General features: G+C 48.2%; 1 protein-coding gene across 2 annotated transcripts in view; it reads right to left on the reverse strand.

Moving 5' to 3' along the window:
* The window catches only part of LOC141174222 (uncharacterized), a 144,366-nt gene that overhangs the window by 7,612 nt on the left and 113,094 nt on the right, over nucleotides 1–23,660 (reverse strand). For both annotated transcript variants that reach the window (XR_012252820.1, XM_073659038.1), the window contains exons 8-11: nucleotides 8,698–9,009; nucleotides 7,603–7,911; nucleotides 999–1,313; nucleotides 804–854 (exon numbers count right to left, since the gene is read on the reverse strand). Coding sequence is in view for 1 of the 2 variants with exons in the window: in XM_073659038.1 (XP_073515139.1) it covers nucleotides 804–854; nucleotides 999–1,313; nucleotides 7,603–7,911; nucleotides 8,698–9,009 (987 nt within the window). In the remaining variant the exon portion in view is untranslated. The remainder of the gene's footprint in view (nucleotides 1–803; nucleotides 855–998; nucleotides 1,314–7,602; nucleotides 7,912–8,697; nucleotides 9,010–23,660) is intronic.

Genomic DNA, 23,660 nt, shown 5'->3' on the forward strand with positions numbered 1-23,660 from the left:
ACATCACCTCTATTGCTATTGCAGAGTGCGGAGCCCGTAGACGTTGGTGAACAAGCGTGTGATCAAGTCATAAGAAATAAACCATCATGGTGGAAGCGGAGTGTGTATGTGGCAGAATGAGAGATCACATATTTACAGGGTCACCCCTAGACTCCGAGCGTCCGTGGTTACCCACCTTGCATCATCTCATGAGGGCTGATACGCTCAGCCCATGTAGTCACATACACAGCCATCATCCATATCTACAGGGTTTAGACCTTTTGGCTTGATCTGATGGGTCCGTGCAACGACTCTTAGAGGGTCTCAGAGCTCTTCTATTATTCAGTGTGGATGGTCTCGGTTTTTCCACTGATTTTATGGGCCGTAACACTAGAGATGATATTTCGTAGGAGGATAATTCTGCTTCACTTTATGTTCCTGCTGTTGGCTCTGAGAAGCTTCATGTGATAATTGGGGTTATTTCAATTGTTGGGTAGAAGTATTGGAGTTTACTTTTTGATTTTCTTAGTAAAGAAATCATTATTACTCGATAATATTAAAGAAGCTTCACCCAAAAGTCAAAAAAAATCCCTAATAATTTCTAAATCCATGGCACAAGTCCTTCATCAGGTGGCAGGGGGTGACAGCCCTGCGAGAGCCGTGGCAGAACTACACGTGTGGCCTGAGCACTTCCATCACTGGAGATCTCTATTGTTTTCTTCCACTAGAAAGCAGCTAAATCCCATAACTCCACCATGTCCAGTATCTGATGGTGCCTTCTGACTGGTGGCCGCCATGTGCTTGCGCCCATATGCTTCACTTACCTGAGCCTGGTGGTCTGGCGGGAGGACGTCGTTCGTGGTCAGAGGTCCTTCCTAAGAAGAGAGCAATGTGAGAAGAGTTATTGTACCTGAGCAGAGTAGTTGGCGTCTGTGCAGAGACGTACAGAGGCGCAGTCATTGTGAGCAGACAGGTCTCTCCTGGACCTCCCGTATGTCTCATGTCAGGGCGTCTCGTACCTGAGAGGTGCAGGGTGTACAGCTGCTCATACACTTTCTTAGTGACAGAATGTGTCGCCTCACAGCGGACGGACGTCAGGTGGTCACTGTCCTGCGGAGTGAACCTCAGGCTGCTGGAGCAACGACATAGAAAGTCCTTCCCAATCTCGGGGTCTCTCGTGGTCACGACGTCACTGGGAAACGGGTTGAAGTCTTTATACCATTTCACTCGAATGTCTGGTGTGAATCCAGATATCACCGCTGTAAATATGGCTTCCTTCCCTGCGGCAAGTCTCTCCGGCCGCACCGTTATGTCCGAAAATGTCGGAGCTTTATCTGCAGGAGAAACCGAGAAAGAGAGAAATGACTCCGATCCCTGTGCACCCTGCAGAGCGGAGACCCCACAAGCTTCTGTCCTGGACCCTCAGGCCGCTGCCAGCTTCATACACCAGTTACTCGTAGTCACGCCGCCATCTCGCACACTTTCTCAGTGCGTTTGTGAGATGTGTGTTGGTGTAAACCTGTATCCACACCAGTATAACACTGGACTTGTTGATAGACTGTGTATATTCTGATGTAAGGCTGTAACTCTGTGAATGATTTATAATACATTGTATCACCTGATTATATACGGAGAATAGGCAGCTAATATACTGATTATAGGGGTTCAGTGCAGCTGGTACAGGAGGAACGGTGAAATCTGCCCAATAACCAAAGGAGAGCTGGTGATTGGTCTAGCTCCAGTGTGGGAGGGGCTTAGGTAATGTGCTCAGGGAATTTCCTAGTTGACAGTTGAATTACATGACAGGAATAAGTGGAGCGGCCATCTTGGGGGCAGTCTGGAATATGTCCTGGACAGGGGAGGATGCTCTGGAAGGGAATTCAGCAGCATCTGCTTGTGAGAACATCCAGAGAAGCGGCATATTGGAGCTGACCTTGCTCACGACCTGAATCTGTCCAGGGTGGAGGAGATTCCTGTCAGAAACACTGTTAAGAGATAATAAAGGCCGGGATCTACGGTGAAGAGCTGTTGGACACCAGTGAGGAATTAAGCCATAAGCATCAGTGGTACGGCTCACCGGCTGAAGGGGCCCCGCAGTGAGCAGCTCTTCACGCATCACATAACATTTTGGTGCCAAAATATTTAAGGCAGAGATATCGCCTGTAGTTCGATAGGTACGTTGACTGCTCCACACTGCGTTTGTGGCTAATGTCAGCGTCCAGAACTTACGGATTCGCTGCCGCGGTTTATTTAATAACTAAGAAAATCCCAATCCACTTTGAGGTGGCGACACGGCACACAACGGACTCCGGACCAGACTTGAACTCCATTTTGTTATAGGAGAAAGCTTCTGCACAGCATTTTAGTTCTGGACAGTTATTCAACTGCGTAAGACTTTATTTCCGGCTGAACGGTCGTCACCGTAGTTTTTTTTGGGGGGTGTCTTCGATACCGTTGAGGACGGACTGTTCCTCTGAGTTTGCTGTAGACACCACGGGAAGGGAGAGGGAAATCTGGTTGGGGAAATAGAGGAAATATTTGTAGGATTGTAAACTTCAGTGCTGTACCGCAGGCGAGCCAGTACGTTACACTCATACAATGAATCCAATTCTCAGGGTGTAAACGGTAATAGGCGGCCGGTGTAGACAGGTATGGCGGCAGGCAAATCTATAGAAAAACAGTAACTACAGATTGCTTAGGTGCCGCGCTGTATATCACTGAGGTTCCAGCCGGTGGCTAATGTCTGTATAACGTTTAAATGTTTTCTATTGTCCGGGTGAAAATATTCACTTAAATAAGTAATATAGTTCTTTTGGGAATGAACCGTGTAAGAGTTGGTTTTCTCACCTGTGAAGAACACTTCCGGTAAACGACTTCACGTTCACCGCTCTGCTTCCCCAGCGTCAGACCATCTCCCTGAGCTGCCTTGTGCTCACTGCCAGTTCTGCTCCTAGAAAGTCTTCACCTGGCTTTTGGGAGGCGAAGCCAGATCCTGCATGAATTTAATCCTGCTGTATCCTGCAGGGTTTGTCTTCCCCAGCCAGGCAAGGGATATGTTAGGCAGTGCCTGCTGGTCATGCACAAAGAACCAGAACATCAGTGCTGACTGTAAAGATGATGCCCTAGCCCTGCTCACTGACAGACGGATGGGTGGGGAGAGGTCTGAATGCATCAATTTAATAGAGGGAATACAGGCTGGATGTGTATACATTACATATGTATCCAGCAGTGCGTGCACACACACATATATATATATATATATATATATATATATACACATACACAGTGCATTGTGAAAGTATTTGCCCCCTTGAACTTTTCTACCTTTTGCCACATTTCTGGCATCAAACATAAAGATATAAAATTCTAATTTTTGTGGGAAGAATCAACAACAAGTGGGACACAATCATGAAGTGGAACCAAATTTATTGGATATTTTAAACTTTTTTAACAAATTACAAACTGAAACGTGGGGCGTGCAATATTATTCAGCCCCTTTACTTTCAGTGCAGAAGTTGAGTGAGGATCTCTGAAGGATCCAGTGTTCTCCTAAATGACTGGTAATGATAACTAGGATCCACCTGTGTGTAATCCAGTCTCGTATAAATGCACCTGCTCTGTGATAGTCTCATGAAGCATCATGAAGACCAAGGAACACACCAGGCAGGTCCGAGATACTGTTGTGGAGAAGTTTAAAGCCGGATTTGGATACAAAAAGATTTCCCAAGTGTTAAACATCTGAAGGAGCACTGTGCAAGCGATCATATTGAAATGGAAGGAGTATCAGACCACTGCAAATCTACCAAGACCCGGCCGTCCCTCTAAACTTTCATCTCGAACAAGGAGAAGACTGGTCAGAGATGCAGCCAAAAGGCCCATGATCACTCTGGATGAACTGCAGAGATCTACAGCGGAGGTGGGAGAGTCTGTCCATAGGACAACAATCAGTCATACACTGCACAAATCTGGCCTTTATGGAAGAGTGGCAAGAAGAAAGCCATTTCTCAAAGATATCCATAAAAAGTCTCATTTGAAGTTTGCCACAAGCCACCTGGGAGACACACCAAACATGTGGAATAAGGTGCTCTGGTCAGATGAAACCAAAATTGAACTTTCTAGCCACAAGGCAAAACGATATGTTTGGCGTAAAAGCAACACAGCTCATCACCCTCAAAACATCATCCCCACTGTCAAACATGGTGGTGGCAGCATCATGGTTTTCTTCAGCAGGGACAGGGAAGATGGTTAAAATTGATGGGAAGATGGACGGAGCCAAATACAGGACCATTCTGGAAGAAAACCTGTTGGAGTCTGCAAAAGACCTGAGACTGGGACGGAGATTTATCTTCCAACAAGACAATGATCCCAAACATAAAGCAAAATCTACAATGGAATGGTTCAAAAATAAACGTATCCAGGTGTTAGAATGGCCAAGTCAAAGTCCAGACCTGAATCCAATCGAGAATCTGTGGGAAGAGCTGAAAACAGCTGTTCACAAACGCCCTCCATCCAACCTCACTGAGCTCGAGCTGTTTTGCAAGGAAGAATGGGCAAGAATTTCAGCCTCTCGATGTGCAAAACTGATAGAGACGTACCCCAAGAGACGTGCAGCTGTAATCGCAGCAAAAGGTGGCGCTACAAAGTATTAACTCAAGGGGGCCGAATAATATTGCACGCCCCACTTTCAGTTTTTAATTTGTTAAAAAAGTTTAAAATATCCAATAAATTTCGTTCCACTTCATGATTGTGTCCCACTTGTTGTTGATTCTTCCCCAAAAAATTAGAATTTTATATCATTATGTTTGAAGCCAGAAATGTGGCAAAAGGTAGAAAAGTTCAAGGGGAGAAATACTTTCACAATACACTGTATATATATATATATATATATATATATATATATATATATACATACACACTGGAGCGGTGTGAGCGATGCTGAATGAAGCCTAAGCAAGCCACGCCCAATCTTCACATGACATCGCAGAAAGCCAGAGATTCTCCGCCAGAGGTCATGTGACCAGAGAGCAGCGCAGGTTACAACAGCCAGGGATTTAGTGACGAGCTGATCTGTGGCACGCAGTGCGGAGTACAGTAATGGCCTCCCGTTTGTTCACCATCTGGTCATTCACATGTGCTATGTATGATTTTTTCCCACCCGTCACCCTCGGTTGTGTTCCTGACGCTCTCCGCGCCCTTCTCTTTCTGGAGCAATCCTCTCACATCTTCATGTCGTCATTGCTCGGCTTGTGTCTGGGGGACTTTTATGTCTTCTGGGCAGATAATTCTACTACCACGATGTGCGAGTTGTCGTCATGCCTCATGTGCGACACTTCTCACCATTTTCTCTCTGCGTCAAGCGTCACTCAAAAGCCATGCGAAATGGCGCTGCCCGACATGTAGCAAGGCCTCGTGCACATTTACCTCGCTGGATAAGTGTCAAGTCACCAAGGACTCACCGGGGCGCACGTGCTCTTATGGCGGTATGGTTACTATGACGACAATGTCTCGTACTCCCAGCACACGCGTCTCCTCCACTACACGTCTTCTTTCCACCTGGTGTCCAGTCACCTTGGACTTTTCTTTATTGTGCAGTCACAGACCGGCTTCTTCATTATTCTCTTTGCGTTGTGTAACGTCTTTTGGGCGTTGTCTTTGTTAGAAATTTTGTAAATTATATTAAATGCCATTTGTCTATTGAAGGTGGAGGGTGATTTCCAGTCATTTTGGCTTTGGCGCCCTCTCTGATAACCCCAGTGGTTCTCCTGACTGTTGTCCTTAAATGCGTTGTGTATGTAGAGGTGTAGAGGTATCTGAATAAAGAAATGCCATATTCACCTGGACAACTAACCCAATCCTTCATGTGCCCCAAGGCTTGTCCCCAGCCATCATGTGCCCCAAGGCTTGTCCCCAGCCATCATGGGCCCCAAGGCTTGTCCCCAGCCGTCATGTGCCCCAAGGCTTGTCCCCAGCCGTCATGGGCCCCAAGGCTTGTCCCCAGCCGTCATGTGCCCCAAGGCTTGTCCCCAGCCATCATGGGCCCCAAGGCTTGTCCCCAGCCGTCATGCGCCCCAAGGCTTGTCCCCAGCCGTCATGTGCCCCAAGGCTTGTCCCCAGACGTCATGTGCCTCAAGGCTTGTCCCCAGCCATCATGGGCCCCAAGGCTTGTCCCCAGCCGTCATGTGCCCCAAGGCTTGTCCCCAGCCATCATGGGCCCCAAGGCTTGTCCCCAGCCGTCATGTGCCCCAAGGCTTGTCCCCAGCCGTCATGTGCCCCAAGGCTTGTCCCCAGCCATCATGGGCCCCAAGGTTTGTCCCCAGCCGTCATGTGCCCCAAGGCTTGTCCCCAGCCGTCATGTGCCCTAAGACTTGTCCCTAGCCGTCATGGGCCCCAAGGCTTGTCCCCAGCCGTCATGTGCCCCAAGGCTTGTCCCCAGCCGTCATGTGCCCCAAGGCTTGTCCCCAGTCGTCATGCGCCCCAAGGCTTGTCCCCAGCCGTCATGCGCCCCAAGGCTTGTCCCCAGCCGTCATGCGCCCCAAGGCTTGTCCCCAGCCGTCATGCGCCCCAAGGCTTGTCCCCAGACGTCATGTGCCCCAAGGCTTCTCCCCAGCCGTCATGTGCCTCAAGGCTTGACACCAGCCGTCATGTGCCCCAAGGCTTGTCCCCAGCCGTCATGTGCCCCAAGGCTTGTCCCCAGACGTCATGTGCCCCAAGGCTTGTCCCCAGCCGTCATGTGCCCCAAGGCTTGTCCCCAGACGTCATGTGCCCCAAGGCTTGTCCCCAGCCATCATGCGCCCCAAGGCTTGTCCCCAGACGTCATGCGCCCCAAGGCTTGTCCCCAGCCGTCATGTTGCCCTAAGGCTTGTCCCCAGCCGTCATGTGCCCTAAGACTTGTCCCTAGCCGTCATGGGCCCCAAGGCTTGTCCCCAGCCGTCATGTGCCCCAAGGCTTGTCCCCAGCCGTCATGTGCCCCAAGGCTTGTCCCCAGACGTCATGCGCCCCAAGGCTTGTCCCCAGCCGTCATGCGCCCCAAGGCTTGTCCCCAGCCGTCATGTGCCCCAAGGCTTGTCCCCAGACGTCATGTGCCTCAAGGCTTGACACCAGCCGTCATGTGCCTCAAGGCTTGACACCAGCCGTCATGTGCCCCAAGGCTTGTACCCAGACGTCATGTGCCCCAAGGCTTGTCCCCAGCCGTCATGCGCCCCAAGGCTTGTCCCCAGCCGTCATGCGCCCCAAGGCTTGTCCCCAGCCGTCATGCGCCCCAAGGCTTGTCCCCAGACGTCATGTGCCTCAAGGCTTGACACCAGCCGTCATGTGCCTCAAGGCTTGTCCCCAGCCGTCATGTGCCTCAAGGCTTGACACCAGCCGTCATGTGCCTCAAGGCTTGACACCAGCCGTCATGTGCCTCAAGGCTTGACACCAGCCGTCATGTGCCCCAAGGCTTGTACCCAGACGTCATGTGCCCCAAGGCTTGTCCCCAGACGTCATGTGCCCCAAGGCTTGTCCCCAATCTGAGCAGCTCCGCGCCTGGTGCGATCACTCACTGGTTCAGTGCATCTTTTCTATGATAGGAAGGTGAGACGTTCATTGGTATATCATTTATTGGATGCCATCTTGGCTTCTTACCTGGGAGCGGTAGGTAATGGCTCTTCTTCAGGGTCACGTTCTTGTGTGTCACGGAGCAGCTGTAGGGTTTCCCGTAGTCCAGAGCTGTGGCCGTTATCTGGAGGGAGCAGGATATTGACCCGTCCGTCTCAGTGATCTGCTTCTGGATCCCTTCTCTCTTCTCCAGAGGTTTCTCGCCCTTTAACCATGTAACCTCTATGTGTTGAGGGTGAGAGTTGGTCACCTGGCAGCGCAGAGTCACAGGCCGTCCATAGTGGGGGATACTGGGCTCGTTGAGGAGGTCACCAAGGACGGGGAGCCCTGAGGAGACTGAGAAGACATTTTACGTCACAATGGGACAAAATCAAAGTGTTAATTGCATGAAACATTGAGGATTGTTCCCTGGATGTTACATGGCTGCCGCTCCTCGTCCGGCCCGATCACGTGGCCCCTTCTTACTGATCACAAGATGGTTGGGCTCCAGTCAGACGGACATTGTCCCCATGAGACACACGGTAGCGGGGGAAGGGGGTAATGAGGCTTCTGGAAACCAGAGAATCCCAAAGAGTAGAAGATAAAATGTGCTGCAGAATCACAGCCAGGACTGGGGGCTGCGGGGCCAAGCTGGTGCCTCTGTGCAGCAAAATAAGACCACCCAGGACGACAATCGCCAGCGTGGACTGTGACATATGTAATTATATGACTACAAATTATAATAGTGCAGTGCTGGAGGTGATGACGTCTAATGAGCAGCATGTGACCGGTCTGATAGGGCAGCTCAGTGGCTCAGTGGTTAGCACTACACTATACATAGGGCGGCTCAGTGGTTAGCACTGCACTATATATATATAGGGTGGCTCAATGGTTAGTGCTGCATTATATACAGGGCAGTACAGCGGCACAGTGATTAGCACTGTAGCGGTGGGGACCTGGGTTTAATCCCACCAAGTACAACATCTGCAGAGTTTGTATGTTCTCCGGTGTTTGCCTGGGTTTCCTCGCTCTCCACATACTAATAGGGGATGTCGATTCTGAGCCCCAATGGTGACAGTGATGATGACTTCTGTACAGCACGATGGTATATAATGGTAATACATAATTAAGAGAAATCATTACCTCCCAGGATCAATTTAATTTTTCTTTCAATAATCTTTCCGCAGTGACTGAGTGTTATAGAGAAGTCCTCCTGGTGACAGCGGTTATCTGCGGTGAAGTGCAGCGCTGCGGTTCCCCGAAATGTCGCCGACTCCGGATCTTCCTGAAAAGTTTCCTTCCACTTGTCTGATGGCAGCTTAGTCTGACCTTTATACCACTGGATGTTACATTCTCTAGGGTACAAGTGACTGACGTCACAGGATAAGACCACCGCTGAGCCGGACTCCGGAGTAGGAGGATGACAGCGAATATCAGAGACCTGAGGGTCAGACACTGCAAGACACAAAGTACAGTTATATATACAGTACAAGGACGTGTCGTATACAGTACAGAGCTAGAGGCGTGTCGTATACAGTACAGAGCTAGAGACGTGTCGTATACAGTACAGAGCTAGAGACGTGTCGTATACAGTACAGAGCTAGAGGCGTGTCGTATACAGTACAGAGCTAGAGACGTGTCGTATACAGTACAGAGCTAGAGACGTGTCGTATACAGTACAGAGCTAGAGGCGTGTCGTATACAGTACAGAGCTAGAGACGTGTGGTATACAGTACAGAGCTAGAGACGTGTCGTATACAGTACAGAGCTAGAGACGTGTGGTATACAGTACAGAGCTAGAGAAGTGTCGTATACAGTACAGAGCTAGAGACGTGTCGTATACAGTACAGAGCTAGAGGGGTGTCGTATACAGTACAGAGCTAGAGACGTGTCGTATACAGTACAGAGCTAGAGAAGTGTCGTATACAGTACAGAGCTAGAGGCGTGTCGTATACAGTACAGAGCTAGAGACGTGTCGTATACAGTACAGAGATAGAGACGTGTCGTATACAGTACAGAGCTAGAGACGTGTCGTATACAGTACAGAGCTAGAGACGTGTCGTATACAGTACAGGGCTAGAGGCGTGTGGTATACAGTACAGAGCTAGAGACGTGTGGTATACAGTACAGAGATAGAGACGTGTCGTATACAGTACAGAGCTAGAGGCGTGTCGTATACAGTACAGAGCTAGAGGCGTGTCGTATACAGTACAGAGCTAGAGACGTGTCGTATACAGTACAGAGATAGAGACGTGTCGTATACAGTACAGAGCTAGAGACGTGTCGTATACAGTACAGAGCTAGAGACGTGTGGTATACAGTACAGAGCTAGAGACGTGTGGTATACAGTACAGAGATAGAGACGTGTCGTATACAGTACAGAGCTAGAGGCGTGTCGTATACAGTACAGAGCTAGAGACGTGTCGTATACAGTACAGAGATAGAGACGTGTCGTATACAGTACAGAGCTAGAGACGTGTCGTATACAGTACAGAGCTAGAGGCGTGTCGTATACAGTACAGACCTAGAGACGTGTGGTATACAGTACAGAGCTAGAGGGGTGTCGTATACAGTACAGAGCTAGAGACGTGTCGTATACAGTACAGGGCTAGAGGCGTGTCGTATACAGTACAGAGCTAGAGACGTGTGGTATACAGTACATAGCTAGAGACGTGTCGTATACAGTACAGAGCTAGAGACGTGTCGTATACAGTACAGAGCTAGAGACGTGTGGTATACAGTACATAGCTAGAGACGTGTCGTATACAGTACAGAGCTAGAGACGTGTGGTATACAGTACATAGCTAGAGGCGTGTCGTATACAGTACAGAGCTAGAGACGTGTGGTATACAGTACAGAGCTAGAGACGTGTGGTATACAGTACAGAGCTAGAGACGTGTCGTATACAGTACAGAGCTAGAGACGTGTCGTATACAGTACAGAGCTAGAGACGTGTGGTATACAGTACAGAGCTAGAGACGTGTGGTATACAGTACAGAGCTAGAGACGTGTGGTATACAGTACAGAGCTAGAGAGGTGTCGTATACAGTACAGAGCTAGAGGCGTGTCGTATACAGTACAGAGCTAGAGACGTGTCGTATACAGTACAGAGCTAGAGACGTGTGGTATACAGTACAGAGCTAGAGAGGTGTCGTATACAGTACAGAGCTAGAGGCGTGTCGTATACAGTACAGAGCTAGAGACGTGTGGTATACAGTACAGAGCTAGAGACGTGTCGTATACAGTACAGAGCTAGAGACGTGTGGTATACAGTACAGAGCTAGAGACGTGTCGTATACAGTACAGAGCTAGAGGGGTGTCGTATACAGTACAGAGCTAGAGGTGTGTCGTATACAGTACAGAGCTAGAGGCGTGTCGTATACAGTACAGAGCTAGAGACGTGTCGTGTACAGTACAGAGCTAGAGACGTGTGGTATACAGTACAGAGCTAGAGACGTGTCGTATACAGTACAGAGCTAGAGACGTGTCGTATACAGTACAGAGCTAGAGACGTGTGGTATACAGTACAGAGCTAGAGACGTGTGGTATACAGTACAGAGCTAGAGAAGTGTCGTATACAGTACAGAGCTAGAGACGTGTGGTATACAGTACATAGCTAGAGGCGTGTCGTATACAGTACAGAGCTAGAGACGTGTGGTATACAGTACATAGCTAGAGGCGTGTCGTATACAGTACAGAGCTACAGAAGTGTCGTATACAGTACAGAGCTAGAGACGTGTCGTATACAGTACAGAGCTAGAGACGTGTCGTATACAGTACAGGGCTAGAGGCGTGTCGTATACAGTACAGAGCTAGAGGCGTGTCGTATACAGTACAGAGCTAGAGAAGTGTCGTATACAGTACAGAGCTAGAGGCGTGTCGTATACAGTACAGAGCTAGAGAAGTGTCGTATACAGTACAGAGCTAGAGACGTGTCGTATACAGTACAGAGCTAGAGGCGTGTGGTATACAGTACAGAGCTAGAGAAGTGTCGTATACAGTACAGAGCTAGAGACGTGTCGTATACAGTACAGAGCTAGAGACGTGTGGTATACAGTACAGAGCTAGAGGCGTGTCGTATACAGTACAGAGCTAGAGACGTGTCGTATACAGTACAGAGCTAGAGATGTGTCGTATACAGTACAGAGCTAGAGACGTGTGGTATACAGTACAGAGATAGAGACGTGTCGTATACAGTACAGAGCTAGAGACGTGTCGTATACAGTACATAGCTAGAGGCGTGTCGTATACAGTACAGAGCTAGAGGCGTGTCGTATACAGTACAGAGCTAGAGACGTGTGGTATACAGTACAGAGATAGAGACGTGTCGTATACAGTACAGAGCTAGAGACGTGTCGTATACAGTACATAGCTAGAGGCGTGTCGTATACAGTACAGAGCTAGAGGCGTGTCGTATACAGTACAGGGCTAGAGACGTGTCGTATACAGTACAGAGCTAGAGACGTGTCGTATACAGTACAGAGCTAGAGACGTGTCGTATACAGTACAGAGCTAGAGACGTGTCGTATACAGTACAGAGCTAGAGACGTGTCGTATACAGTACAGAGCTAGAGGCGTGTGGTATACAGTACAGAGATAGAGACGTGTCGTATACAGTACAGGGCTAGAGACGTGTCGTATACAGTACAGAGCTAGAGACGTGTCGTATACAGTACAGAGCTAGAGACGTGTCGTATACAGTACAGAGCTAGAGACGTGTCGTATACAGTACAGAGCTAGAGACGTGTCGTATACAGTACAGAGCTAGAGGCGTGTGGTATACAGTACAGAGATAGAGACGTGTCGTATACAGTACATAGCTAGAGGCGTGTCGTATACAGTACAGAGCTAGAGACGTGTCGTATACAGTACAGAGCTAGAGACGTGTCGTATACAGTACAGAGCTAGAGACGTGTCGTATACAGTACAGAGCTAGAGGCGTGTGGTATACAGTACAGAGATAGAGACGTGTCGTATACAGTACATAGCTAGAGGCGTGTGGTATACAGTACAGAGCTAGAGACGTGTCGTATACAGTACAGAGCTAGAGACGTGTGGTATACAGTACAGAGCTAGAGGCGTGTCGTATACAGTACAGAGCTAGAGACGTGTCGTATACAGTACAGAGCTAGAGACGTGTGGTATACAGTACATAGCTAGAGGCGTGTCGTATACAGTACAGAGCTAGAGACGTGTGGTATACAGTACAGAGCTAGAGACGTGTCGTATACAGTACATAGCTAGAGGCATGTCGTATACAGTACAGAGCTAGAGGCGTGTCGTATACAGTACAGAGCTAGAGGCGTGTCGTATACAGTACAGAGCTAGAGGCGTGTCGTATACAGTACAGAGCTAGAGGCGTGTGGTATACAGTACAGAGCTAGAGGCGTGTCGTATACAGTACAGAGCTAGAGACGTGTGGTATACAGTACAGAGCTACAGGCGTGTGGTATACAGTACATAGCTAGAGACGTGTGGTATACAGTACAGAGCTAGAGACGTGTCGTATACAGTACAGAGCTAGAGACGTGTCGTATACAGTACAGAGCTAGAGACGTGTCGTATACAGTACAGAGCTAGAGACGTGTGGTATACAGTACAGAGCTAGAGACGTGTCGTATACAGTACAGAGCTAGAGACGTGTCGTATACAGTACAGAGCTAGAGACGTGTCGTATACAGTACAGAGCTAGAGGCGTGTCGTATACAGTACAGAGCTAGAGACGTGTGGTATACAGTACAGAGCTAGAGACGTGTCGTATACAGTACATAGCTAGAGGCGTGTCGTATACAGTACAGAGCTAGAGGCGTGTCGTATACAGTACAGAGCTAGAGGCGTGTCGTATACAGTACAGAGCTAGAGACGTGTCGTATACAGTACAGAGCTAGAGACGTGTCGTATACAGTACAGAGCTAGAGGCGTGTCGTATACAGTACAGAGCTAGAGACGTGTGGTATACAGTACAGAGCTAGAGACGTGTCGTATACAGTACAGAGCTAGAGACGTGTCGTATACAGTACAGAGCTAGAGACGTGTCGTATACAGTACAGAGCTAGAGGCGTGTCGTATACAGTACAGAGCTAGAGGCGTGTCGTATACAGTACAGAGCTAGAGACGTGTCGTATACAGTACAGAGCTAGAGGCGTGTCGTATACAGTACAGAGCTAGAGACGTGTGGTATACAGTACAGAGCTAGAGACGTGTGGTATACAGTACAGAGCTAGAGACGTGTGGTATACAGTACAGAGCTAGAGACGTGTCGTATACAGTACAGAGCTAGAGACGTGTCGTATACAGTACAGAGCTAGAGACGTGTCGTATACAGTACAGAGCTAGAGACGTGTGGTATACAGTACAGAGCTAGAGACGTGTCGTATACAGTACAGAGCTAGAGGCGTGTCGTATACAGTACAGAGCTAGAGACGTGTGGTATACAGTACAGAGCTAGAGACGTGTCGTATACAGTACAGAGCTAGAGACGTGTCGTATACAGTACAGAGCTAGAGACGTGTGGTATACAGTACAGAGCTAGAGACGTGTCGTATACAGTACAGAGCTAGAGACGTGTGGTATACAGTACAGAGCTAGAGACGTGTGGTATACAGTACAGAGCTAGAGACGTGTCGTATACAGTACAGAGCTAGAGACGTGTCGTATACAGTACAGAGCTAGAGGCGTGTCGTATACAGTACAGAGCTAGAGACGTGTCGTATACAGTACAGAGCTAGAGACGTGTCGTATACAGTACAGAGCTAGAGGCGTGTCGTATACAGTACAGAGCTAGAGACGTGTCGTATACAGTACAGAGCTAGAGACGTGTCGTATACAGTACAGAGCTAGAGGCGTGTCGTATACAGTACAGAGCTAGAGACGTGTGGTATACAGTACAGAGCTAGAGACGTGTCGTATACAGTACAGAGCTAGAGACGTGTGGTATACAGTACAGAGCTAGAGAAGTGTCGTATACAGTACAGAGCTAGAGACGTGTCGTATACAGTACAGAGCTAGAGGGGTGTCGTATACAGTACAGAGCTAGAGACGTGTCGTATACAGTACAGAGCTAGAGAAGTGTCGTATACAGTACAGAGCTAGAGGCGTGTCGTATACAGTACAGAGCTAGAGACGTGTCGTATACAGTACAGAGATAGAGACGTGTCGTATACAGTACAGAGCTAGAGACGTGTCGTATACAGTACAGAGCTAGAGACGTGTGGTATACAGTACAGAGCTAGAGAAGTGTCGTATACAGTACAGAGCTAGAGGCGTGTCGTATACAGTACAGAGCTAGAGACGTGTCGTATACAGTACAGAGATAGAGACGTGTCGTATACAGTACAGAGCTAGAGACGTGTCGTATACAGTACAGAGCTAGAGACGTGTGGTATACAGTACAGAGATAGAGACGTGTCGTATACAGTACAGAGCTAGAGGCGTGTCGTATACAGTACAGAGCTAGAGACGTGTCGTATACAGTACAGAGATAGAGACGTGTCGTATACAGTACAGAGCTAGAGACGTGTCGTATACAGTACAGAGCTAGAGGCGTGTCGTATACAGTACAGACCTAGAGACGTGTGGTATACAGTACAGAGCTAGAGGGGTGTCGTATACAGTACAGAGCTAGAGACGTGTCGTATACAGTACAGGGCTAGAGGCGTGTCGTATACAGTACAGAGCTAGAGACGTGTGGTATACAGTACATAGCTAGAGACGTGTCGTATACAGTACAGAGCTAGAGACGTGTCGTATACAGTACAGAGCTAGAGACGTGTGGTATACAGTACATAGCTAGAGACGTGTCGTATACAGTACAGAGCTAGAGACGTGTGGTATACAGTACATAGCTAGAGGCGTGTCGTATACAGTACAGAGCTAGAGACGTGTGGTATACAGTACAGAGCTAGAGACGTGTCGTATACAGTACAGAGCTAGAGACGTGTGGTATACAGTACATAGCTAGAGACGTGTCGTATACAGTACAGAGCTAGAGACGTGTGGTATACAGTACAGAGCTAGAGACGTGTCGTATACAGTACAGAGCTAGAGGCGTGTCGTATACAGTACAGAGCTAGAGACGTGTGGTATACAGTACAGAGCTAGAGATGTGTCGTATACAGTACAGAGCTAGAGGCGTGTCGTATACAGTACAGAGCTAGAGACGTGTGGTATACAGTACATAGCTAGAGACGTGTCGTATACAGTACAGAGCTAGAGACGTGTCGTATACAGTACAGAGCTAGAGACGTGTGGTATACAGTACATAGCTAGAGACGTGTCGTATACAGTACAGAGCTAGAGACGTGTGGTATACAGTACAGAGCTAGAGAGGTGTCGTATACAGTACAGAGCTAGAGGCGTGTCGTATACAGTACAGAGCTAGAGACGTGTGGTATACAGTACAGAGCTAGAGACGTGTCGTATACAGTACAGAGCTAGAGACGTGTGGTATACAGTACAGAGCTAGAGACGTGTCGTATACAGTACAGAGCTAGAGGGGTGTCGTATACAGTACAGAGCTAGAGGTGTGTCGTATACAGTACAGAGCTAGAGGCGTGTCGTATACAGTACAGAGCTAGAGACGTGTCGTGTACAGTACAGAGCTAGAGACGTGTGGTATACAGTACAGAGCTAGAGACGTGTCGTATACAGTACAGAGCTAGAGACGTGTCGTATACAGTACAGAGCTAGAGACGTGTGGTATACAGTACAGAGCTAGAGAAGTGTCGTATACAGTACAGAGCTAGAGACGTGTGGTATACAGTACATAGCTAGAGGCGTGTCGTATACAGTACAGAGCTAGAGACGTGTGGTATACAGTACATAGCTAGAGGCGTGTCGTATACAGTACAGAGCTACAGAAGTGTCGTATACAGTACAGAGCTAGAGACGTGTCGTATACAGTACAGAGCTAGAGACGTGTCGTATACAGTACAGGGCTAGAGGCGTGTCGTATACAGTACAGAGCTAGAGGCGTGTCGTATACAGTACAGAGCTAGAGAAGTGTCGTATACAGTACAGAGCTAGAGGCGTGTCGTATACAGTACAGAGCTAGAGAAGTGTCGTATACAGTACAGAGCTAGAGACGTGTCGTATACAGTACAGAGCTAGAGGCGTGTGGTATACAGTACAGAGCTAGAGACGTGTCGTATACAGTACAGAGCTAGAGAAGTGTCGTATACAGTACAGAGCTAGAGGCGTGTCGTATACAGTACAGAGCTAGAGAAGTGTCGTATACAGTACAGAGCTAGAGACGTGTCGTATACAGTACAGAGCTAGAGAAGTGTCGTATACAGTACAGAGCTAGAGGCGTGTCGTATACAGTACAGAGCTAGAGACGTGTCGTATACAGTACAGAGATAGAGACGTGTCGTATACAGTACAGAGCTAGAGACGTGTCGTATACAGTACAGAGCTAGAGACGTGTGGTATACAGTACAGAGCTAGAGGCGTGTCGTATACAGTACAGAGCTAGAGACGTGTCGTATACAGTACAGAGCTAGAGACGTGTCGTATACAGTACAGAGCTAGAGACGTGTCGTATACAGTACAGAGCTAGAGACGTGTCGTATACAGTACAGAGCTAGAGACGTGTGGTATACAGTACAGAGCTAGAGATGTGTCGTATACAGTACAGAGCTAGAGACGTGTGGTATACAGTACAGAGATAGAGACGTGTCGTATACAGTACAGAGCTAGAGACGTGTCGTATACAGTACATAGCTAGAGGCGTGTCGTATACAGTACAGAGCTAGAGGCGTGTCGTATACAGTACAGAGCTAGAGACGTGTGGTATACAGTACAGAGATAGAGACGTGTCGTATACAGTACAGAGCTAGAGACGTGTCGTATACAGTACATAGCTAGAGGCGTGTCGTATACAGTACAGAGCTAGAGGCGTGTCGTATACAGTACAGGGCTAGAGACGTGTCGTATACAGTACAGAGCTAGAGACGTGTCGTATACAGTACAGAGCTAGAGACGTGTCGTATACAGTACAGAGCTAGAGACGTGTCGTATACAGTACAGAGCTAGAGACGTGTCGTATACAGTACAGAGCTAGAGGCGTGTGGTATACAGTACAGAGATAGAGACGTGTCGTATACAGTACAGGGCTAGAGACGTGTCGTATACAGTACAGAGCTAGAGACGTGTCGTATACAGTACAGAGCTAGAGACGTGTCGTATACAGTACAGAGCTAGAGACGTGTCGTATACAGTACAGAGCTAGAGACGTGTCGTATACAGTACAGAGCTAGAGGCGTGTGGTATACAGTACAGAGATAGAGACGTGTCGTATACAGTACATAGCTAGAGGCGTGTCGTATACAGTACAGAGCTAGAGACGTGTGGTATACAGTACAGAGCTAGAGACGTGTCGTATACAGTACAGAGCTAGAGACGTGTGGTATACAGTACAGAGCTAGAGGCGTGTCGTATACAGTACAGAGCTAGAGACGTGTCGTATACAGTACAGAGCTAGAGACGTGTGGTATACAGTACATAGCTAGAGGCGTGTCGTATACAGTACAGAGCTAGAGACGTGTGGTATACAGTACAGAGCTAGAGACGTGTCGTATACAGTACATAGCTAGAGGCATGTCGTATACAGTACAGAGCTAGAGGCGTGTCGTATACAGTACAGAGCTAGAGGCGTGTCGTATACAGTACAGAGCTAGAGGCGTGTCGTATACAGTACAGAGCTAGAGGCGTGTGGTATACAGTACAGAGCTAGAGACGTGTGGTATACAGTACAGAGCTAGAGACGTGTGGTATACAGTACAGAGCTAGAGACGTGTGGTATACAGTACAGAGCTAGAGGCGTGTCGTATACAGTACAGAGCTAGAGACGTGTGGTATACAGTACAGAGCTACAGGCGTGTGGTATACAGTACATAGCTAGAGACGTGTCGTATACAGTACAGAGCTAGAGACGTGTCGTATACAGTACAGAGCTAGAGACGTGTCGTATACAGTACAGAGCTAGAGGCGTGTCGTATACAGTACAGAGCTAGAGACGTGTGGTATACAGTACAGAGCTAGAGACGTGTCGTATACAGTACATAGCTAGAGGCGTGTCGTATACAGTACAGAGCTAGAGGCGTGTCGTATACAGTACAGAGCTAGAGGCGTGTCGTATACAGTACAGAGCTAGAGACGTGTCGTATACAGTACAGAGCTAGAGACGTGTCGTATACAGTACAGAGCTAGAGGCGTGTCGTATACAGTACAGAGCTAGAGACGTGTGGTATACAGTACAGAGCTAGAGACGTGTCGTATACAGTACAGAGCTAGAGACGTGTCGTATACAGTACAGAGCTAGAGACGTGTCGTATACAGTACAGAGCTAGAGGCGTGTCGTATACAGTACAGAGCTAGAGGCGTGTCGTATACAGTACAGAGCTAGAGACGTGTCGTATACAGTACAGAGCTAGAGACGTGTGGTATACAGTACAGAGCTAGAGACGTGTGGTATACAGTACAGAGCTAGAGACGTGTGGTATACAGTACAGAGCTAGAGACGTGTCGTATACAGTACAGAGCTAGAGACGTGTCGTATACAGTACAGAGCTAGAGACGTGTCGTATACAGTACAGAGCTAGAGACGTGTGGTATACAGTACAGAGCTAGAGACGTGTCGTATACAGTACAGAGCTAGAGGCGTGTCGTATACAGTACAGAGCTAGAGACGTGTGGTATACAGTACAGAGCTAGAGACGTGTCGTATACAGTACAGAGCTAGAGACGTGTCGTATACAGTACAGAGCTAGAGACGTGTGGTATACAGTACAGAGCTAGAGACGTGTCGTATACAGTACAGAGCTAGAGACGTGTGGTATACAGTACAGAGCTAGAGACGTGTGGTATACAGTACAGAGCTAGAGACGTGTCGTATACAGTACAGAGCTAGAGACGTGTCGTATACAGTACAGAGCTAGAGACGTGTCGTATACAGTACAGAGCTAGAGACGTGTGGTATACAGTACAGAGCTAGAGATGTGTCGTATACAGTACAGAGCTAGAGGGGTGTCGTATACAGTACATAGCTAGAGACGTGTGGTATACAGTACAGAGCTAGAGACGTGTCGTATACAGTACAGAGCTAAAGACGTGTCGTATACAGTACAGAGCTAGAGGCGTGTCGTATACAGTACAGAGCTAGAGACGTGTGGTATACAGTACAGAGCTAGAGACGTGTCGTATACAGTACAGAGCTAGAGGCGTGTCGTATACAGTACAGAGCTAGAGACGTGTGGTATACAGTACAGAGCTAGAGACGTGTCGTATACAGTACAGAGCTAGAGACGTGTGGTATACAGTACAGAGCTAGAGACGTGTCGTATACAGTACAGAGCTAGAGGGGTGTCGTATACAGTACAGAGCTAGAGGGGTGTCGTATACAGTACATAGCTAGAGACGTGTCGTATACAGTACAGAGCTAGAGACGTGTGGTATACAGTACAGAGCTAGAGACGTGTGGTATACAGTACAGAGCTAGAGACGTGTCGTATACAGTACAGAGCTAGAGACGTGTCGTATACAGTACAGAGCTAGAGGCGTGTGGTATACAGTACAGAGCTAGAGGCGTGTCGTATACAGTACAGAGCTAGAGGCGTGTCGTATACAGTACAGAGCTAGAGGCGTGTGGTATACAGTACAGAGCTAGAGACGTGTCGTATACAGTACAGGGCTAGAGACGTGTGGTATACAGTACAGAGCTAGAGACGTGTGGTATACAGTACAGAGCTAGAGACGTGTGGTATACAGTACAGAGCTAGAGACGTGTGGTATACAGTACAGAGCTAGAGACGTGTGGTATACAGTACAGAGCTAGAGACGTGTCGTATACAGTACAGAGCGTGTCGTATACAGTACAGGGCTAGAGACGTGTCGTATACAGTACAGAGCTAGAGACGTGTCGTATACAGTACAGAGCTAGAGACGTGTCGTATACAGTACAGAGCTAGAGACGTGTGGTATACAGTACAGAGCTAGAGACGTGTCGTATACAGTACATAGCTAGAGGCGTGTCGTATACAGTACAGAGCTACAGACGTGTCGTATACAGTACAGAGCTAGAGACGTGTCGTATACAGTACAGAGCTAGAGATGTGTCGTATACAGTACAGAGCTAGAGGCGTGTCGTATACAGTACAGAGCTAGAGGCGTGTCGTATACAGTACAGAGCTAGAGGCGTGTCGTATACAGTACAGAGCTAGAGACGTGTCGTATACAGTACAGAGCTAGAGCGTGTGGGTATACAGTACAGAGCTAGAGACGTGGTCGTATACAGTACAGAGCTAGAGACGTGTCGTATACAGTACAGAGCTAGAGACGTGTGGTATACAGTACAGAGCTAGAGACGTGTGGTATACAGTACAGAGCTAGAGACGTGTGGTATACAGTACAGAGCTAGAGACGTGTCGTATACAGTACAGAGCTAGAGGCGTGTCGTATACAGTACAGAGCTAGAGGCGTGTGGTATACAGTACAGAGCTAGAGGCGTGTCGTATACAGTACAGAGCTAGAGACGTGTCGTATCACAGGTACAGAGCTAGAGGGCGTGTCGTATACAGTACAGAGCTAGAGGCGTGTCGTATACAGTACAGAGCTAGAGACGTGTCGTATACAGTACAGAGCTAGAGGCGTGTGTAACAGTACAGAGCTAGGAGGCGTGTCGTATACAGTACAGAGCTAGAGACGTGTCGTATACAGTACAGAGCTAGAGGCGTGTCGTATACAGTACAGAGCTAGAGGCGTGTCGTATACAGTACAGAGCTAGAGGCGTGTGGTATACAGTACAGAGCTAGAGGCGTGTGGTATACAGTACAGAGCTAGAGACGTGTGGTATACAGCACAGAGCTAGAGACGTGTCGTATACAGTACAGAGCTAGAGGCGTGTCGTATACAGTACAGAGCTAGAGGCGTGTCGTATACAGTACAGAGCTAGAGACGTGTGGTATACAGTACAGAGAGAGACGTGTCGTATACAGTACAGAGCGTGTCGTATACAGTACAGAGCTTAGAGGCGTGTCGTATACAGTACAGAGCTAGAGACGTGTCGTATACAGTACAGAGCTAGAGACGTGTGGTAAACAGTACAGAGCTAGAGACGTGTCGTATACAGTACAGAGCGTGTCGTATACAGTACAGAGCTAGAGGCGTGTGCGTATACAGTACAGAGCTAGAGACGTGTCGTATACAGTACAGAGCTAGAGACGTGTGGTATACAGTACAGAGCTAGAGACGTGCTCGTATACAGTACAGAGCGTGTCGTATACAGTACAGAGCTAGAGACGTGTCGTATACAGTACAGAGCTAGAGACGTGTCGTATACAGTACAGAGCTAGAGACGTGTCGTATACAGTACAGAGCTAGAGGGAGGCGTTATACAGTACAGAGCTAGAGACGTGTGGTATACAGTACAGAGCTAGAGACGTGTCGTATACAGTACAGAGCTAGAGACGTGTCGTATACAGTACAGAGCTAGAGACGTGTGTATACAGTACAGAGCTAGAGGGTGTCGTATACAGTACAGAGCTAGAGGCGTGTGTATACAGTACAGAGCTAGAGACGTGTGGTATACAGTACAGAGCTAGAGACTGTCGTATACAGGTACAGAGCTAGAGACGTGTCGTATACAGTACAGAGCTAGAGACGTGTGGTATACAGTACAGAGCTAGAGGCGTGTGTATACAGTACAGAGCTAGAGGCGTGTGGTATACAGTACAGAGCTAGAGACGTGTGGTATACAGTACAGAGCTAGAACGTGTCGTATACAGTACAGAGCTAGGAGGCGTGTGGTATACAGTACAGAGCTAGAGACGTGTGCGGTATACAGTACAGAGCTAGAGACGTGTCGTATACAGTACAGAGCTAGAGACGTGTGGTATACAGTACAGAGCTAGAGACGTGTGGTATACAGTACAGAGCTAGAGGACGTGTCGTATACAGTACAGAGCTAGAGGCGTGTCGTATACAGTACAGAGCTAGAGACGTGTCGTATACAGTACAGAGCTAGAGGCGTGTCGTATACAGTACAGAGCTAGAGACGTGTGTATACAGTACAGAGCTAGAGGACGTGTCGTATACAGTACAGAGCTAGAGACGTGTCGTATACAGTACAGAGCTAGAGGCGTGTCGTATACAGTACAGAGCTAGAGGCGTGTGGTATACAGTACAGAGCTAGAGGCGTGTGCGTATACAGTACAGAGCTAGAGGCGTGTCGTATACAGTACAGAGCTAGAGGCGTGTCGTATACAGTACAGAGCTAGAGACGTGTCGTATACAGTACAGAGCTAGAGGCGTGTCGTATACAGTACAGAGCTAGAGGCGTGGTCGTATACAGTACAGAGCTAGAGGCGTGTGCGTATACAGACAGAGCTAGAGACGTGTCGTATACAGTACAGAGCTAGAGGAGTGTCGTATACAGTACAGAGCTAGAGGCGTGTCGTATACAGTACAGAGCTAGAGCGTGTGTATACAGTACAGAGCTAGAGACGTGTCGTATACAGTACAGGCTAGAGGCGTGTGTATACAGTACAGAGCTAGAGACGTGTCGTATACAGTACAGAGCTAGAGGCGTGTCGTATACAGTACAGAGCTAGAGGCGTGTCGTATACAGTACAGAGCTAGAGACGTGTGGTATACAGTACAGAGCTAGAGACGTGGTATACAGTACAGGGCTAGAGACGTGTGTATACAGTACAGAGCTAGAGACGTGTCGTATACAGTACAGAGCGTGTCGTATACAGTACAGAGTAGAGGTGTCGTATACAGTACAGAGCTAGAGACGTGTCGTATACAGTACAGAGCTAGAGACGTGTGGTATACAGTACAGAGCTAGAGACGTGTCGTATACAGTACAGAGCTAGGAGACGGTGTGGTATACAGTACAGAGCTAGAGACGTGTCGTATACAGTACAGAGCTAGAGACGTGTCGTATACAGTACAGAGCTAGAGACGTGTCGTATACAGTACAGAGCTAGAGACGTGTCGTAATACAGTACAGAGGGGGTGACAGTACAGGGCTAGACCGTGTCGTATACAGTACAGAGCCTAGAGGCGGTGTGTCTCTATAGCAGTACAGGCTAAGCGCGCTGTCGTAT

The sequence above is a fragment of the Phyllobates terribilis genome, unplaced genomic scaffold (genome assembly GCF_046119375.1).
Source record: "Phyllobates terribilis strain yellow unplaced genomic scaffold, ASM4611937v1 Scaffold_13__5_contigs__length_258822181, whole genome shotgun sequence".
Lineage (NCBI taxonomy): Eukaryota > Metazoa > Chordata > Amphibia > Anura > Dendrobatidae > Phyllobates > Phyllobates terribilis.